This window comes from Marmota monax, unplaced genomic scaffold (assembly GCF_021218885.2).
Source record: "Marmota monax isolate L192 unplaced genomic scaffold, Marmota_monax_Labrador192_F-V1.1 WCK01_AAM20220418_F8-fsc00456, whole genome shotgun sequence".
NCBI classification, from domain to species: Eukaryota; Metazoa; Chordata; class Mammalia; order Rodentia; family Sciuridae; genus Marmota; species Marmota monax.
Genome location: NW_026694592.1, coordinates 215,564 through 230,940, shown reverse-complemented (window position 1 = coordinate 230,940; position 15,377 = coordinate 215,564). Strand labels below are relative to the sequence as shown.

The following is a 15,377-nucleotide window of genomic DNA, read 5'->3' as shown; positions in this document are numbered from 1 at the left end:
TGCTTATAGACTGCACATATAACTGCTACAGAATTTAATGTCAATTATTGCTCTGCTTTACTGCAAGCTATATTTGTACACTTTTTAGGGTACAGAAAATGTTTTAAGAGGGGAAATGAGGTTTACTGTACCTTTTTTGTCTCACTATTGACAATGTAAAATTTTCATGCAATCTATTTTCAAAAAATAATAAACTGAAAATAAATATTTTAAAAATCCCAAAAGATTCTAGACACTGTAGTGCATTTCTCTAATTCCAATTATTCAAGAGGATGAGACAGAAAGATCACAAGTTTGAGGCTCTGCAAACTAGCGAGACCCTGTGTCAAAATAAAAACATAAAAGGCTGGGGAAGTAGCTGGGTGGTAGGACATTCCTGAGTTCAATCCCCAGTACTGCTACACAAACAAATAAACCTATTAATTATTTTCACTCAGGTTACAGCACTTAATCTTTGTTCCTTTTCCTCAGATTCATGTAGAAAAACATCAAGTACTGAAGATTTTAGCATTGCTTTGACTAGTCTCCATTTTTCTATCCTTATTGTCCCCACAATCATTTGACATGTAAATCTAATTGGGAATATTCTAGTAGACATCTGGCATTTTAAAGTTTTGTTTCTTAATTTTAAGTATTATGTCTGTAATAATAACAAAGTAATCTTACTGAAACAAACCCTGGTCTTATCACATTTATACTTTGCTCATCAAGGTACTTCGTTTTTCAGTAACTTCTGATGGCCCCATTGAGTATCTACAAACAGTACAATGTAACATAATGGAAATGATAACATTTTTAACAGACTTATATTTTATTGAGTAATATATTTTTTCTAATTTTTAAATCTATTTTCAAGTGGGAATTATGAATGTTAATATATTGATAAATAATAAACTACATGTCAATCTATTTGTAAAAATAAAACATTTGGGGGGAGTTTCTTTATTGGAAATAATAATGGAGAGTTTTCAAATAAACTAAAATTTCTGCTTTCATGTATAGAAATATATAAGAAAAGAGCAAATGAATGCAAAATAATATTTTCAATTGAAACATTAATTAAATTTATATGAAATGGAATTTTGGTGTCTTTTATTTCTACAAATATCACTACTATTAATTTTATTCAAGTTAAATTTTATTCAAGTTAAAATGATTTTCCTTTGTAATTACATTAAAGTGGTAATAGTTCATGATTTTCACAAATTTTTATGTATTTTTATATTTATAATTGGAATGTATTTTTCCATCTCTCTTATTTTATCTGATGTACAAGAGTGAAAGCATTTAAATACCTACACATGCATACACACACACACACACACACACACACACACACTCTTACCTACAGTTGTCTGTTGGTATGTTAAGGATTAATTCCAGAACTCTAACACCAACAGAGTCCAAATTTTTCAGAAATACAAATTCCTTATAAAGCATGTCATAGTATTTTCACATAATCTGTGCACAGCTTTCTGAAAACTTTAAATCATCTCTACATTACTTATTATACCTAACACAATGTAAATGATACAAAAATAAATAGTCAATTGTACTCTTTATGTATAGCAATGGAAATTTTTTTCCATTGCTTGTTTTCTCAAATTTTCAATCCATGGCTATGGAATGTGTGGATATGAGGGGTCCATATATAAACATGTTTATTTGTTTATGTATAAATGATCCATACAAAACACAGGAAAAATCACAAGTTTTAATCTGAAAGAGTCAATAGATTTTTTAAAAAATAATTAGTTGTAGATGGACACAATACCTTTAATTAATTAATTAATTAATTAATTTTTATATGGTGCTGAAAATAGAACCCAATGCCTCACATGCTAGGCAAGCAAGAACTCCACCACTGAACTACAACCATAGCCTCTGTCAATAGATTTTTAATGAATTTTAAAAAAATAGATTCTTATGTAAGATATTCAACAGATTAATGCTTTATTTTTTTTGTTTTGCTAATATGTGTGGAAATATTCTTTTCCTCAATGACATTTTCATGTAAGAAAAAAAAAAGAGTAACCCAACGACTCCTTTTCTTTTTTTTTTTTTTCCCCTTTGGTATTTTTTTTCTTTTATTTTTTTTAATTTTTTAATTGGTTGTTCAAAACATTATAAAGCTCTTGACATATCATATTTCATACATTAGATTCAAGTTGGTTATGAACTCCCAATTTTACCCCAAATACAGATTGCAGAATCACATCGGTTACACATCCACATTTTTACATAATGCCCTATTAGTAACTGTTGTATTCTGCTACTTTTCCTATCCTCTACCATCCCCCCTCCCTCCCCTCCCATCTTCTCTCTCTACCCCATCCACTGTAATTCATATCTCTCCTTGTTTATTTTCCCATTCCCCTCACAACCTCTTATATGTAATTTTGTATAACAATGAGGGTCTCCCTCCATTACCATGCAATTTCCCTTTTCTCTCCCTTTCCATCCCACCTCATGTATCTGTTTAATGTTAATCTTTTCTTCCTGCTCTTCCTCCCTGCTCTGTTCTTAGTTGCTCTCATTATATCAAAGAAGATATTTGGTATTTTTTTTTAGGGATTGGCTAGCTTCACTAAGCATAATCTGCTCTAGTGCCATCCATTTCCCTGCAAATTCTATGATTTTGTCATTTTTTAGTGCTGCGTAATACTCCATATTTATATATTGCAGATTATGATGATATTTAAGAATTTTTTTTTTAAAGAGAGAGTGAGAAAGAGAGAGAATGTTTTTTAATATTTATTTTTTAGTTCTCGGGGGACAAACATCTTTGCTTGTATGTGGTGCTGAGTATCCAACCTGGGCGCACGCATGCCAGGCCAGCGCACTACCGCTTGAGCCACATCCCCAGCCCCCCTTTTTTTGTATCAATTCTTACAACTCTGTATGGTTAGAACACCCCCCATCCCCACCCCGGCATTTTTGTCTAAAATACGGAAATATAAGGACAAAAATGATATTTTGAATAAATGTTCTGTGGTTTCTTGTTATCATTTCCAAATAAAGTTGACTTCAGACAATGAGAAAAACATAAACACATACGTGCTCCTATTGATTGTAGTGTTTTTAATCTAAGACTGGAAACAGCATGCCTTGATCAATTTTAACTTTCTTGCAATGATAAATGACTCATCTGCCTTCTTTTCCCCAATTGCAATTTGTCTCCTCTCAGCCATAGTTGTGCTGTAGGACGCATTGCGCAGGCAGAGGAAGAAGGACACCCTGATGACCTCCAAGGAAGACATAAGAGACAATGTTATTCACTATGACGACGAAGGAGGCGGGGAGGAGGACACGCAGGCCTTCGACATCGGGGCTCTGAGAAACCCGACAGCAGTGGAAGAGAACAAAATCCGCAGGGATATCAAGCCAGACTCTCTTTGTCTGCCCCGCCAGAGGCCCCCAGTGGAAGACAGCACGGACATCAGGGACTTCATCCATCAGAGGCTGCAGGAGCACGACCTGGACCCCGCTGCCCCGCCCTACGACTCGCTGGCCACCTTCGCCTACGAGGGCGCAGGGTCACTAGCCGGGTCGCTCAGCTCCATTGACTCGCTGGCCACTGATGCTGACCAGGACTACGACTACCTGGCGGACTGGGGACCACGCTTCAAGGTCCTTGCTGGCATGTTCGGTGAAGAAGAGAGCTACAACCCCGACAAAGTCACTTAGGGAGAGGTGGAGGCTAGGTGCAGAGGAGGAGAGATTTTTTAACAGGAGCAACACAAGTAGACATCAACGCGCAGACACACACACACAGGCTTTATAATGCAGGATTCTTTTGACGATCTGGTTTCTAGCAAGTGGCTATATTTATCATACTGTCAGTTTTGGTTTATTCTGTCGACACAAGATAAATCCTATAATATGTACTTGCTTTGTTTCGTTTTGTTATTTCAGAAACACGCTGAGACAAGCTCAGGCCTATTAAATACAATTTACTGACATGACAACCTACAACGAAGAGAGCTATGTGGCATCACGGTGGAAGAGTGTTAGATTTTTCTTAATTCCACTAAAGTGCCTATTGAAACTCTTATCATTTAAAGTGGTGTACCCTACACTCTGCTGTGATGTGGTTGCAGGATTCAGTGATAAAGAGGAATAAACAAAGACATCTTCAAGGAGCAATAGCACCCTGCTGACTCTTCTCATTCCTTTTGAGACAAAAAGGAAACTCTGAACTCCATCTTCTTATAATTCAAAGGTGTTTCTTTTTAAAACTGTATGCCAAGACATATTTGCTTTTCCTACCCTTTCAGAAAATTGAAATAAATGTGATAATATCAAATTAAATATGTAACCCATGAATTTGAAAAGCAATGTCTGATCGTAACATAAGTTCATATTAAAGAATGTTAATTAAAATATTACTTTTTTTCCAAAAAAATAAAATTTTTAAAAAGAAATGGAAAAAATCCCTCTTTATAAAGAGAGGCCTCAGGGCTCAAATTCCACATTAAAATAAATATCGGTTTTGTTTTATACTGTAGTGGTGTGTGGAAATTGGTTTTAAAAAGTCACGAAATCATTCAAACTCTCAGTTGTAGATAAAATACCAGCTTATATTTCTATGAATATTTTCAAAGGGAACTACAGTTATTAATTTAAATAGAGAAAGAGCAATTCATTACAGTTTCTCGGATTTTCTTACACTCTAGTGATTCTTTGTTGGTCAATGAAAAAAATACATATCAAATAACAGGCTAGATGTACAACACATCTCCAAATATTTTTTTATGTTATTGAACAAATAAGTCAGGGACTTCAGAATGTTAAATCCAATGACTAAATCTTAAAAGGGACACAAATGCAAAATCAGGCAGCTGATGCACTTACTAACATGTACTTTGTGAATGCCATTCTAATACTGCAGCTCAGAGTTACCTCTTTGCTATCTCACAAACAACAATCCTCAGATTCATCATCCTTTACAACCTCCCTGTAAATAGATTTTCAATTTGATACAAGTTTCTAAGAAATATTCAATTTAATGAGCATATTAGTAAACTTCACTCATGTTAATTTCAACTGGATTGTATACTATTTAGAAATACACATAACAGATATTAACTAATTAAAGTTGTATATTTCTCAGTATTAAACCTATAAATGTGTCTTCTCAAAGATTAACACTATGTATAATTAGAGAATTAAAGTTGTTGTAGTTCCATCTGAAATCTAAGATCAATATCTAACTATAGTTTTAAAATATCTATGAATATATTTAACATTTACAAGATCATAAAACCAAGAATTCACATATGGGAAAATCACGTGGAAATATGAATAACCGGTAAATTATACTGAGCCATATGCACACACAAATGCTTATTTTAAAATTATCTATTATTGATGCTATGGCAATGGGATCCTTCAAATCTGCATTTCCCATCTCTTTCCTCTTTCTACCAGTTGCATAGTTTCCTTTTCTCCTTAGGAATGACTGACGAACTTGCTTTCCTCTACTGATCACCCAGTTTTTACTTCAGTCTCATTCCTGAGAACTACATTACAATATTCATGTAGTATAATACTTTCTAATATAGTACACATTGGTAAATATTTACATACTTTTTTTAGGAAGCTTATAATATCATCATCTTTCCCAAGAGAAAAATTAAGATAATTTCTAGATTTGCGCACACAACATGATTCGCTCTGTTATGAAGAAAAACCTCCTGAAGAAGGTTAATGTGCAATATCATTCCCTTTTGAAATGATTATTATTGTCAGAAATTATTGCATTTGACATTTTATAAAGGAATGTCATTGGATCTACATTCAACAGAAGCCATGTGACATGAAGAAAATTGGGAGGGGTAGATTATGTGAAAACATGTGACTAAAATACTAAGCAAAAGTATGAAACTGGTGGATCTTATTTTTATCATATTAATAAACTTTTATTTTTAGGACATCTATCTCTTTTACATTTTCAACACTATTTGTGTGGTAAGGCTACTCTAACAAAATATCAAAGATTGAAATGCTTAACAAGAGGTGCTTTTCCTTACAGTTCTGGAGGGTTGGTTTCTTCTGAGGCCTTTCTCTTTGCTTTAGGATAAATCCTTTGTTCTGTGTTTTTACATGGTCTTCACTCTGTGTTTATGTTTTTATTTATTTTTTTAAAAGAACCTGCTGAATATTAGATTAGGTCTTAGTCATGTAACCTCGTTTTTTACCTTACTCATCTCTTCTAAGTCCCTATCTTTGAATGCAGTCACAAAGACAAATTAGGAGATAGAATTTCAGCATAGGGATTTGGCATACAACAACAATACAGATATTCACAGCAAACTTTTTTTTTAACCAAAAAAGCATTTGATTTGTAATAGCCAACCACCCAATTATGTGAAAAGAAAGTGAAGGAAATAATCTTCATTACAATGGGAAACTAGAAAAATCGATATGGGGAAAGAGATCTGTTAGTATTAACTAATTAGAAGTGTTACAGAATACTTTTTATGCTATGACAAAAAAAAGATCTAATATATCAATATTTTTATTTTAAAATATTTTTTAGTTGTAGATGGACACAATAACTTTATTTTTAAAGTATTTTTATGTGCTGCTGAATATAGAACCCAGTACCTCACATGTAGCAGGCAAGCACTCTCCCACTGAACTAGAAACCCAGTCAATTTTTTTAAAATTTATATTAACAATTACAAAACTTCATTCAAGCATTAAGCAATATAAAACTATCAAGAATTTATATTTATATGGGTAAATATTGACTATTAACTATAATTAAACTATAATTTTATTGTCTTGCATATGTATCTTTATAGAAATATATATGTACATATTATATATAAGTAAGTATGTTACTTATAAATTTTTAAATATACTACCTTTGATTTTATTCAAAGAATATTTATCAACATCTAGCAGTGAAACTCTGTGATTGGTACACTAGAAATAATCTAAAATTGCTTTTGTACCAAATTCTGTCTCTGGCTAGTAATGTCCAAGGGGTCAAGTTCCTTCTTCATCTCTCAATGTTCTAGTCACTGTGGTAAACTTAATTTGTTGCACCCTAATGTTTTGTAAGCTTCCTCTGAAATTTATTGGCTATTAAATTCTAGTTATAATCACAAGTCCATTAAATCATTTGTGGATTACAAAAAAATCTTGAGACTCATAGAGATCTTTAAGTCATAAATCACAGAAATCTTTGAAGTATGTAGTTGATTGATCATACATTAAAATTTTCCACTTCTATCACAGAAAGGAGCCATTCTTTAAATACAGATGCAGAAGTTCTTTAGGTGTGCATAGGAAGAGAGAGAAAATAGTACAAAAATAGCTAGAGCCCAGATCTTGAGGCAAAGAGGAAAAATAAATCATCCAGAGGAAAGATTAAAAGATATTCACTATTCCCTATAGAAATCTTTGCAAAATTTTCAATAGCTATTGTATACAACTGAGAATTACTAATAACAGATGTAATTGCGTAGGTATTATATATGAGGTGGTTAAACTGTGACTAGAAATAAAAACGAGGTGATAAAAAAAAATCAGTAAACAGTCTCAGTATTCTTCCAAAGAGTATGACTGTACAACGGATCATTGTATAAATCACCCCCTGCTTGAAAATATCTATTTTTGCCTCCCCAACTACAGCAGCTTGTCCGGATACTCAGTTCTTGTTGTAATCATTCCTTCCTCATTATTTTAAGTATTCTTCTATCATATTCTGGCATACAACTCAGCTGAAGAGACAAATATGATTGCACCACTCTTTCATGTGTATGTGAAATGGTTTGTGTTGGATGATATTCAAGTTTTTTTCTTACCCTCAGAGTTACAAAATTTCATAATAATGAGCCAAGGATGAGAATTTCCTAATTCTTAGGACTAGATATTTGAGGGCTTCTTAAAATATGCAGCCTCAGAACCTTCACTTCTGGGAGACTTCCTGGTATTCTTTATTTTGTTGCTGTTTTGTTTGTTTGTTTGTTTGGTGCTCTGGATGTAATGGCTCATTGTCTTATACTTAATTTTGTATCTTTAATATTTTATCCTATTTTCATGATAATAATTTTCTTGGTAGTTCTCTTTTTTTTCTGCTTGCTCTGCTCTTATATTTAGATGAGTCATATTTAAATGCGTCTTCATTTGCTATGATGATGTTAATTGTAGCTTCTTTTAAAAAATAGTTATACTTTTTTTTATTCTTTCATACATTAGAGCTTCAAATGAGTACAGGAAAAAGAACTATAGATTTAATTGTAGTGTATTCCATTTCAAATTCAGATCTCATTTCAGTTTTCTGCCAACCATGATATGAACAAATTCTGAAATTTTTAAGCGTTCTGTTGAGAAGATAGGATCTCAGACAGCAGCAACATGAGTTCTGGAGTTTATAATTTCACCCATCCCTGCTCCACCAACCTTCCAGTCATTTACCCAAAACTCTTGACTGTATTAGACAATATGCCACATTCTTTATTGGGTAAACATACAAATACACAGGTGTGCATATAGGAATAATATAAAAATAGCAAATCTAGATGATTCATAAATATTTGTTTCCTTAGCATTAAGTTATTTATCTTCATAACTCTCTAATTATGGCAGGGACATATAAACAGTCACAATTATATAAAAACTTGGATAACCTTAATTTGTCTCTGACATTTGTTATAAAACAGTGAGACTAAATTTTCCATGTTTGGTTAATATATATTACACTATATAGATAATACACTTATATATTAGCCATTGCATGTTAATAAGTCTAAATTTTATTATGAACCATCACGTTGTTCAAGTTTCTTGTAATTCTTAGTGCACAGATTTTTATAACAGTCAGTCTGAATCACTAATTTTTTCCAAAGTTCTTAAATTCCTTAGGTATTTATGTTTAATTTCATTTTTTATTGTCTCACTTTAAAATTAATGTTATAGGAGGTACTGATACCCAAACAACTTGTGCAAAGTTGAGAAATAATAAATGAATAGGAAGTAAAGTTCTTTATTCATGGAGAGTTAAATAAATCTAATGTTAACTTCCATTCCTGGTATTTTTTCACTGGTTTTCCAACCACAACACTGTTATTTACTACTCTACAATGAAAAATAAAATCAACAGGAACTCCTGGGAATTATGGTTCATAATACAACATATTATTATACTTTATCAAGAAAATAACATCATTGTTTCTGATATCCAATATCTTACCCAAGAGTCAAGACTGAATGACACAATATTTTTCCACAGTACAAATAGAACTCTATTACATAATTGAAGATATCCATGTGTGTATTACCAGTAATCCAAATATATGAAACCATCTCATATTATACCTTTTACAGCATTCACATAAGTCATCTAAATACAACCTTGGCCTTTATTTTTCAATGCAGTTATGTCCAACGCCTTTTCTTTTTAGCTGCCTTGAGTGCACTTCTACCTTAAACTTTAGCAACACTAAAGATACAAATTCCAAAAGTAATTTACTTATCTTATATTTCTCCCAATACCTCATTCACTGAATATGGTGCTTGACATGATTGAAAATTCCTATATATGGTCACTGAATAATTTAAGATGGTCAGTAACAATTGTCAAATTTTTCTTTCCAAATTTCTGCTCTGTAACCATTTTTAAAGAATGCAACAACTATAATAGAAAGAATTTCTACTGAGCACATACTATGCCAACAATTATGCTATAAATATTTAATACTTAGAATACATTGATGAGACACTAATTATCATTATTATTTTGTAAATTAATATATCAGGTTTAAAAAAACCTGATATATCAGGTTTTAAAACGAAAGGCCTCTATTATTTAGACAAAACCAAGTGGCAGAGCCAGGACCCTAACAGAATTCTGAAATGCACACTTCAGTCAGTAATGAGGTACAGTGTACTGTACTCTCCTACCTCACTCACTCATGACTGACTAACAGCCTGAAGTCTGTCTCTTTTGAAGCTCACTAGTAACTTCAAAATTGAAACTCTCCAACGACCTTTCCTTTCATCTTCCTGTGATTTCCATGGTTTTAAGTACATTGTCATCTCTCATATTCAAATTCTGCTTCCACCCCTTGGTTCACTCTTTTTTTTTTTTTTAAGTCTTTTATACCCTCACATGTTCTACAGAGGTAATTCCACTGAGTGCTCACTCTTTTTTGATTTCTTTCTTTGTTTTGGTATCATCAACATTTGGAGTTCTTTCATGAAGCAATTTTTATCTCTATACAAAATAGCATTCAAAGAATACTTAAATTCATGTGTATATATCTATGTACACATATATACATACATATAATTCCTATAGCATATATATATATATATATATATATATATATATATATATATAACATATTCATAATAAAGTAGTATTTGCTACTTTCTAAATATATACTCCTGGCAATTCATTGGCTTTGAATACATTAGATCCAAATCTATATATTCCACTTTCTGAATTTAATATTTCTGTTGTTAAATGGACTCTAATGCACTCTAAACTCTTTGATCCTTCTCTCTCTCTCTCTCTCTCACACACACACACACACACACACACACACACACACACAACATTCCTATCACTTACCCTATTATGTCAATATACTTCCACTGAGATATGAATAATGTTTATTTCCAATACTATGGCCACTCATTCATTGTATTGCTGTTATAGTAATAAAACAACTGTTAAAAATAAACTTTTAAAATTACTAAGTGCAGAAAACATATATGTATAAATAGGAACATATATGTATATATACATATAAATACCCTATATTTAGTTTCCCCTACTCTCACATAATTTTTTGGTAGGGTACCAGAGATTGAACTCAGGGGCACTCGACCACTGAGCTACTTCCCCAGCCTTATTTTGTATTTTATTTAGAGACAGGGTCTCACTGAGTTGTTTAATTCCTTACTATGCTGAGGCTGGCTTTGAACTCAAAATCCTCCTGTCTCAGCTCCCTGGGCTGCTGGGATTACAGACATGAACCATGGTGCCAGGGTACTCTATATAATTTTGATTCATTTTTTATAAATAATGAACTAGTACTGATAATTTTCAGTCAATTAAAATCTGTATTTTTCCTTATTTTCACCTAATGTACTTTCACCCCATGCAGGGTTGTCATTGCATATGGTCACTCTAAGATTCTCATGGCTGTGACAATTTCTCAGATTTCTACTTCACATGTTCTTGGAAGTCTAAAGGATTACTGATAAGTGCTTTGTGGAATGTCCCTCACTGGGTATTAGTCAGATATTTTCATCTCATGATTTGACTGAGGATGTGTTCTGGGGAAGACCGGAGAGATGAGGTGCCACTCTCTTCACATAGATCAGAGTGATATGCTATTCAAATGACATCACTGCTGATGTTCACCTTTATTATCTGGCTGAGTTAGTTTTTCAGGTTTCCTTATTGTACATTGCTAATTTTCCCCAAACTCTTATACAGTTCTTGCAAGAGAGTTTCTTCATGTTGCCCACATGTAAGAAACATGGAGCTATGTTCTGTGACTTAAGAGCAGAGTTTCATCATAAAACATTTGGACTTTGCATGAGAGATGTATCTATTCTCAATTTATACATTTAGTCATCTCATATATTTGATATTTTGGCCTATAATTCAATGTTACTTTATTCATAAACCTATTTCCATTCATTGGTATAACCCTTTGCATGTCCTCAATAGTTTTAGTGTGTGTCTGTGTGTGTGAGTGTGTGTGTGTGTGTGTGTGTGTGTGTGTGTGTATGTATGTATGTTTGGTTGTTAATATTCTGAACACTGTCTTACATTCTTCCACTGCAATCTCCAGACTTGCCTTATAAACTATTTTGACAGAGTTCTGGAATTAGCCATTTCTTCAAAAAAGGCTTATTTCTTTTTGTTGAAAATTATCTTACAAATATGTGGGAGGGTAAAAGTGCTTCTCATTACCAGATGTGTTTCAGGTCTTCAGATAACAGAACAAGAAAATACATGTGTGAGGATCAGTTGTGTAACTGGAATCTGTCTGTAAGTGTTGCAGTGTGTAACCATCTGTGGTGGCTTCATTAGGCTCAGAATGAGTCAGGGTAACATCACATCAATAATTCTTTACCACCTACATCATTGCTTGTAATCTTTCTTTTTTATGAAAACTTTCACTCCATTACTGAGAAAACTACCTCTTCGAATCAGTCCTCCATTTAGGAATTGTTCAATCCCAGTATAGTGTTTAAGAACTATTAAGCCATAAGACGACTTTATCAGAATTCTTTAGCCTTCAGTCTTAGATTTTCCAATGTCACTCATCGTAACTTTACCAGTGATGCAGTTTTGACCGTTTGTTAAACAGTGAGATTATTTTGTCACATTCTCTTTCAATTTTTAGATCCTTTAATCTCCTAAATAAAAGTTCTAGTTTGCATATATTAAAAGTTACTTTTTGTAATATAATGATCTATAGATTTTGACATATTTATAGTGTTGTTAGTTTACCATTTTAGTCTCAACAAAATAGTTTTACTGCTTAAAAAAAGAAAATCTGCTGCGCTTCTCATAATCTCCAGAGACTTCCCTATACTATTGTGAAACATGAATTATGAACTATCTTTGTGTTTTTGCCTTCCATGCTGTTATATAAATAGAATAATACATGGTGTAGCCCTTATACATTGGATGTTTTTCTTGGCAATATCAATTTAAGAGTCATTTTGACTTTGTGTGATGTGATAGTGCATTTGTTTTTATGGAATTCATTCCACTGTATGGATGTACCAGTTTATCAATTTGGCTACTGAAGGACACCTTGGTTGCTTCTAGCTTTCAGAGATGGTAAATAAAGATTTATACATATTCACATACAGATCTTTCTGTAAACACACATTTTCAAATTACTTGGAAAAATATTTAGAAGTCCAGTGGCTTTTAGGAGTATATTTCTGGACTTTCTGTTCAGTGCTATTGATCTTTGTGTCTACTCCTTTGCAAAACCACAGTCTTTTTATCACGATCACTGGCTTTAAGTCTTGAAATAGAGAATATGAGTACTCCTGTTTTTCTCTTCAATGTTGTGTTGGTCATTGAAGGTTTTTGCTTTTTAATACTCATTTTGAACAAATTTGTTGATAGTCAGGAGGTAATTTTCTGAGACTTTCATTGTAATGACTCAAATCTGTAAATTTATTTGGAAGGGATTCACTTCTCAACAACAATGAATATCCTAATCCTTAAACATTGACTACTTCTCCATTTATTTATATGTCTCTTGCTTTATTTAATAGTTTTTGTAGTCTGTGTAAAGACCTTATACATAATTTATTAGATTTATACACAAATGGTTCTTTTTTGGTGTGTATTGTAAATGGCATATAAAATTTTTAAAATTTTAATTGTTCACTGGTATATAGGAAAGCAATTGACTCATTCTAAATAAACTTGCATCCTGTAATATTGCTATATTTGCTAATTATTTGAGATTTTTGTACATTGCAAATTTTATACATAGACATTTATGTCATATTCAAATAAACAAATATTTACTTCTTCCTTTAAAATCAATATATCCTTTTATTTCTTTCATTGTACTAGGTAAGAATTCACTGTGATGTTGAAGAAATAGTGATGGCAGATAGTCTTGTCATGTGCCTGTATTGTGATTGATGTTAGATAATTTTTTTTTTTTTTTTAGGTAAAATCAAGTTAGGAATATTCCTTTCTATTCTTAATTTGTTGAGACTTTTTTTTAAAATAGAGAATGATTGTTGGACTTTGTCAAAATTTTCTCTATTCATTATATGATTATAATGATTTTTCTTGGTAAATCAATTGGCATTGTAGATTACATTTACAAATTATTGAATATTGAAGCAGACTTGAACCTGAAATGAATCACCTGTGTTTGTTATATACATATAACCTGGATTTCATATCTTGAGGATTCTTGTATCTATATTCATAAAAGTTATTTGTGTGTATTTTTCCTTTCTTTGAATATCACTTCTAGTTTTGATATTAGGTAATGTTAGCTTCATAAAATACATTAGCTAGTATTATATATCCTTGTATATTTTGGAAGCAAATTATTTAGAATTGGTATTATTCTTACTTGAAGTATGGTAGAAATCCCAAGTGATATAATCAGGACCTGTTACATTTGTAGTATAAACTTATTGTGTTTTTAATTGATTTAATAGGTGCAGGGATGTCTATTTCTCCTTCTGTGAGGTAGGGTTTTGTTTGTTTGTTTTGTTTTTAGTTTGTGTCTTACAATAGGACTCTGGTATCAAGGTTATAAAATTTGTGAACCTAGGCTTGGTCACAGTATTCACTAGTTATAATTTCTATGTCTCTCAAATTCACAACAATGGTGACCCACTTTAATTTGTTTCTGGTGTTGCTAATCTTTGTCTTATTACTTTTATTCATGGTTAGTTTGATTGCTAAATAAAAATAAATTTGTCATTTATATTTTTCAATGAAACAGATTTTTTATTATACTGATTCCTATTTTCATTTATTTCTGTTCTATTTTATTTTATTTTGTTTATTGTTGTTGTTTTTGTTTTGCAGGGCTGGGATTAACTTCAGCAGCACTTTATCACTGAGATATCCCTGGGCACCTTTTTTTAAAAATTTTAAGACAGGGTCTCACTATGTTGCCCAGGCTGACTTTGAATTCTTGTACCTCCTGCCTCATCATGCCTAGTAGATGGATTACAGTTTTGAGCAACCACTCCCACCTTCTGTTCTAATTGTAACTATTTCTTTTACCTTATGTGTTTTATATTAATCTTTTTTCTATGATCGTTTAGGTAGAACATCAGTTTAACTCCTTTTTAAATATATGCATTTTTGAGTTGGGGTTTTAATATGTTTTCCAGGCTTTTCTTGCATTCCTGATGCTCCTTCTCTGTTTATGAGGAGATGGAATTGCAGGTACAGTGGTCCAACTTCATATATGCTTTTACCCCTATGCATTTCTCTGAAGAGAGAATTTACACCTTGTCCCTGAAATTTTAACAGGATACATTTTAATTTCCGTTGAGTCCTACATATTTTTAACTTCTCTGAAAACTTCCTTAGTTTATGTATTATTTAGAGAAGAATCTTTAATGTAGAAACAGTTAAGTTTTTTTCCAAGTTTCTGTTATTGATTTATAATTTTAATTCCATTGAAAATCGAGAACATATTTTGTTTGACTTCTACATTTTATTTTGTATGATTTTTAATTTTATAAGGTTGCTCGGGCAAGTTTTTAGCCAAGAATATGGTTTATTTTGGTTAATGTTCCATACCTGTTTGAAAAGAATGTACATGATACTGTCTTTGGATAGAATATTCAATGTCAATTACATAAAATGGACAGGTAGGTGCATCTCATTCATA

The 15,377-nt window shown here is 32.0% G+C and overlaps 1 protein-coding gene across 1 annotated transcript in view; it reads left to right on the top strand.

The window, feature by feature from the left end:
* Window positions 1-6,737, top strand: part of Cdh12 (cadherin 12) — a gene marked incomplete at its 5' end in the record, with an annotated part of 195,156 nt that extends 188,419 nt beyond the window's left edge. Inside the window, 1 exon segment of the mRNA XM_058571854.1 lies at window positions 3,092-6,737. Within this exon segment, the coding sequence (XP_058427837.1) occupies window positions 3,092-3,687 (596 nt within the window).
* Window positions 6,738-15,377: the final 8,640 nt, after the last annotated feature.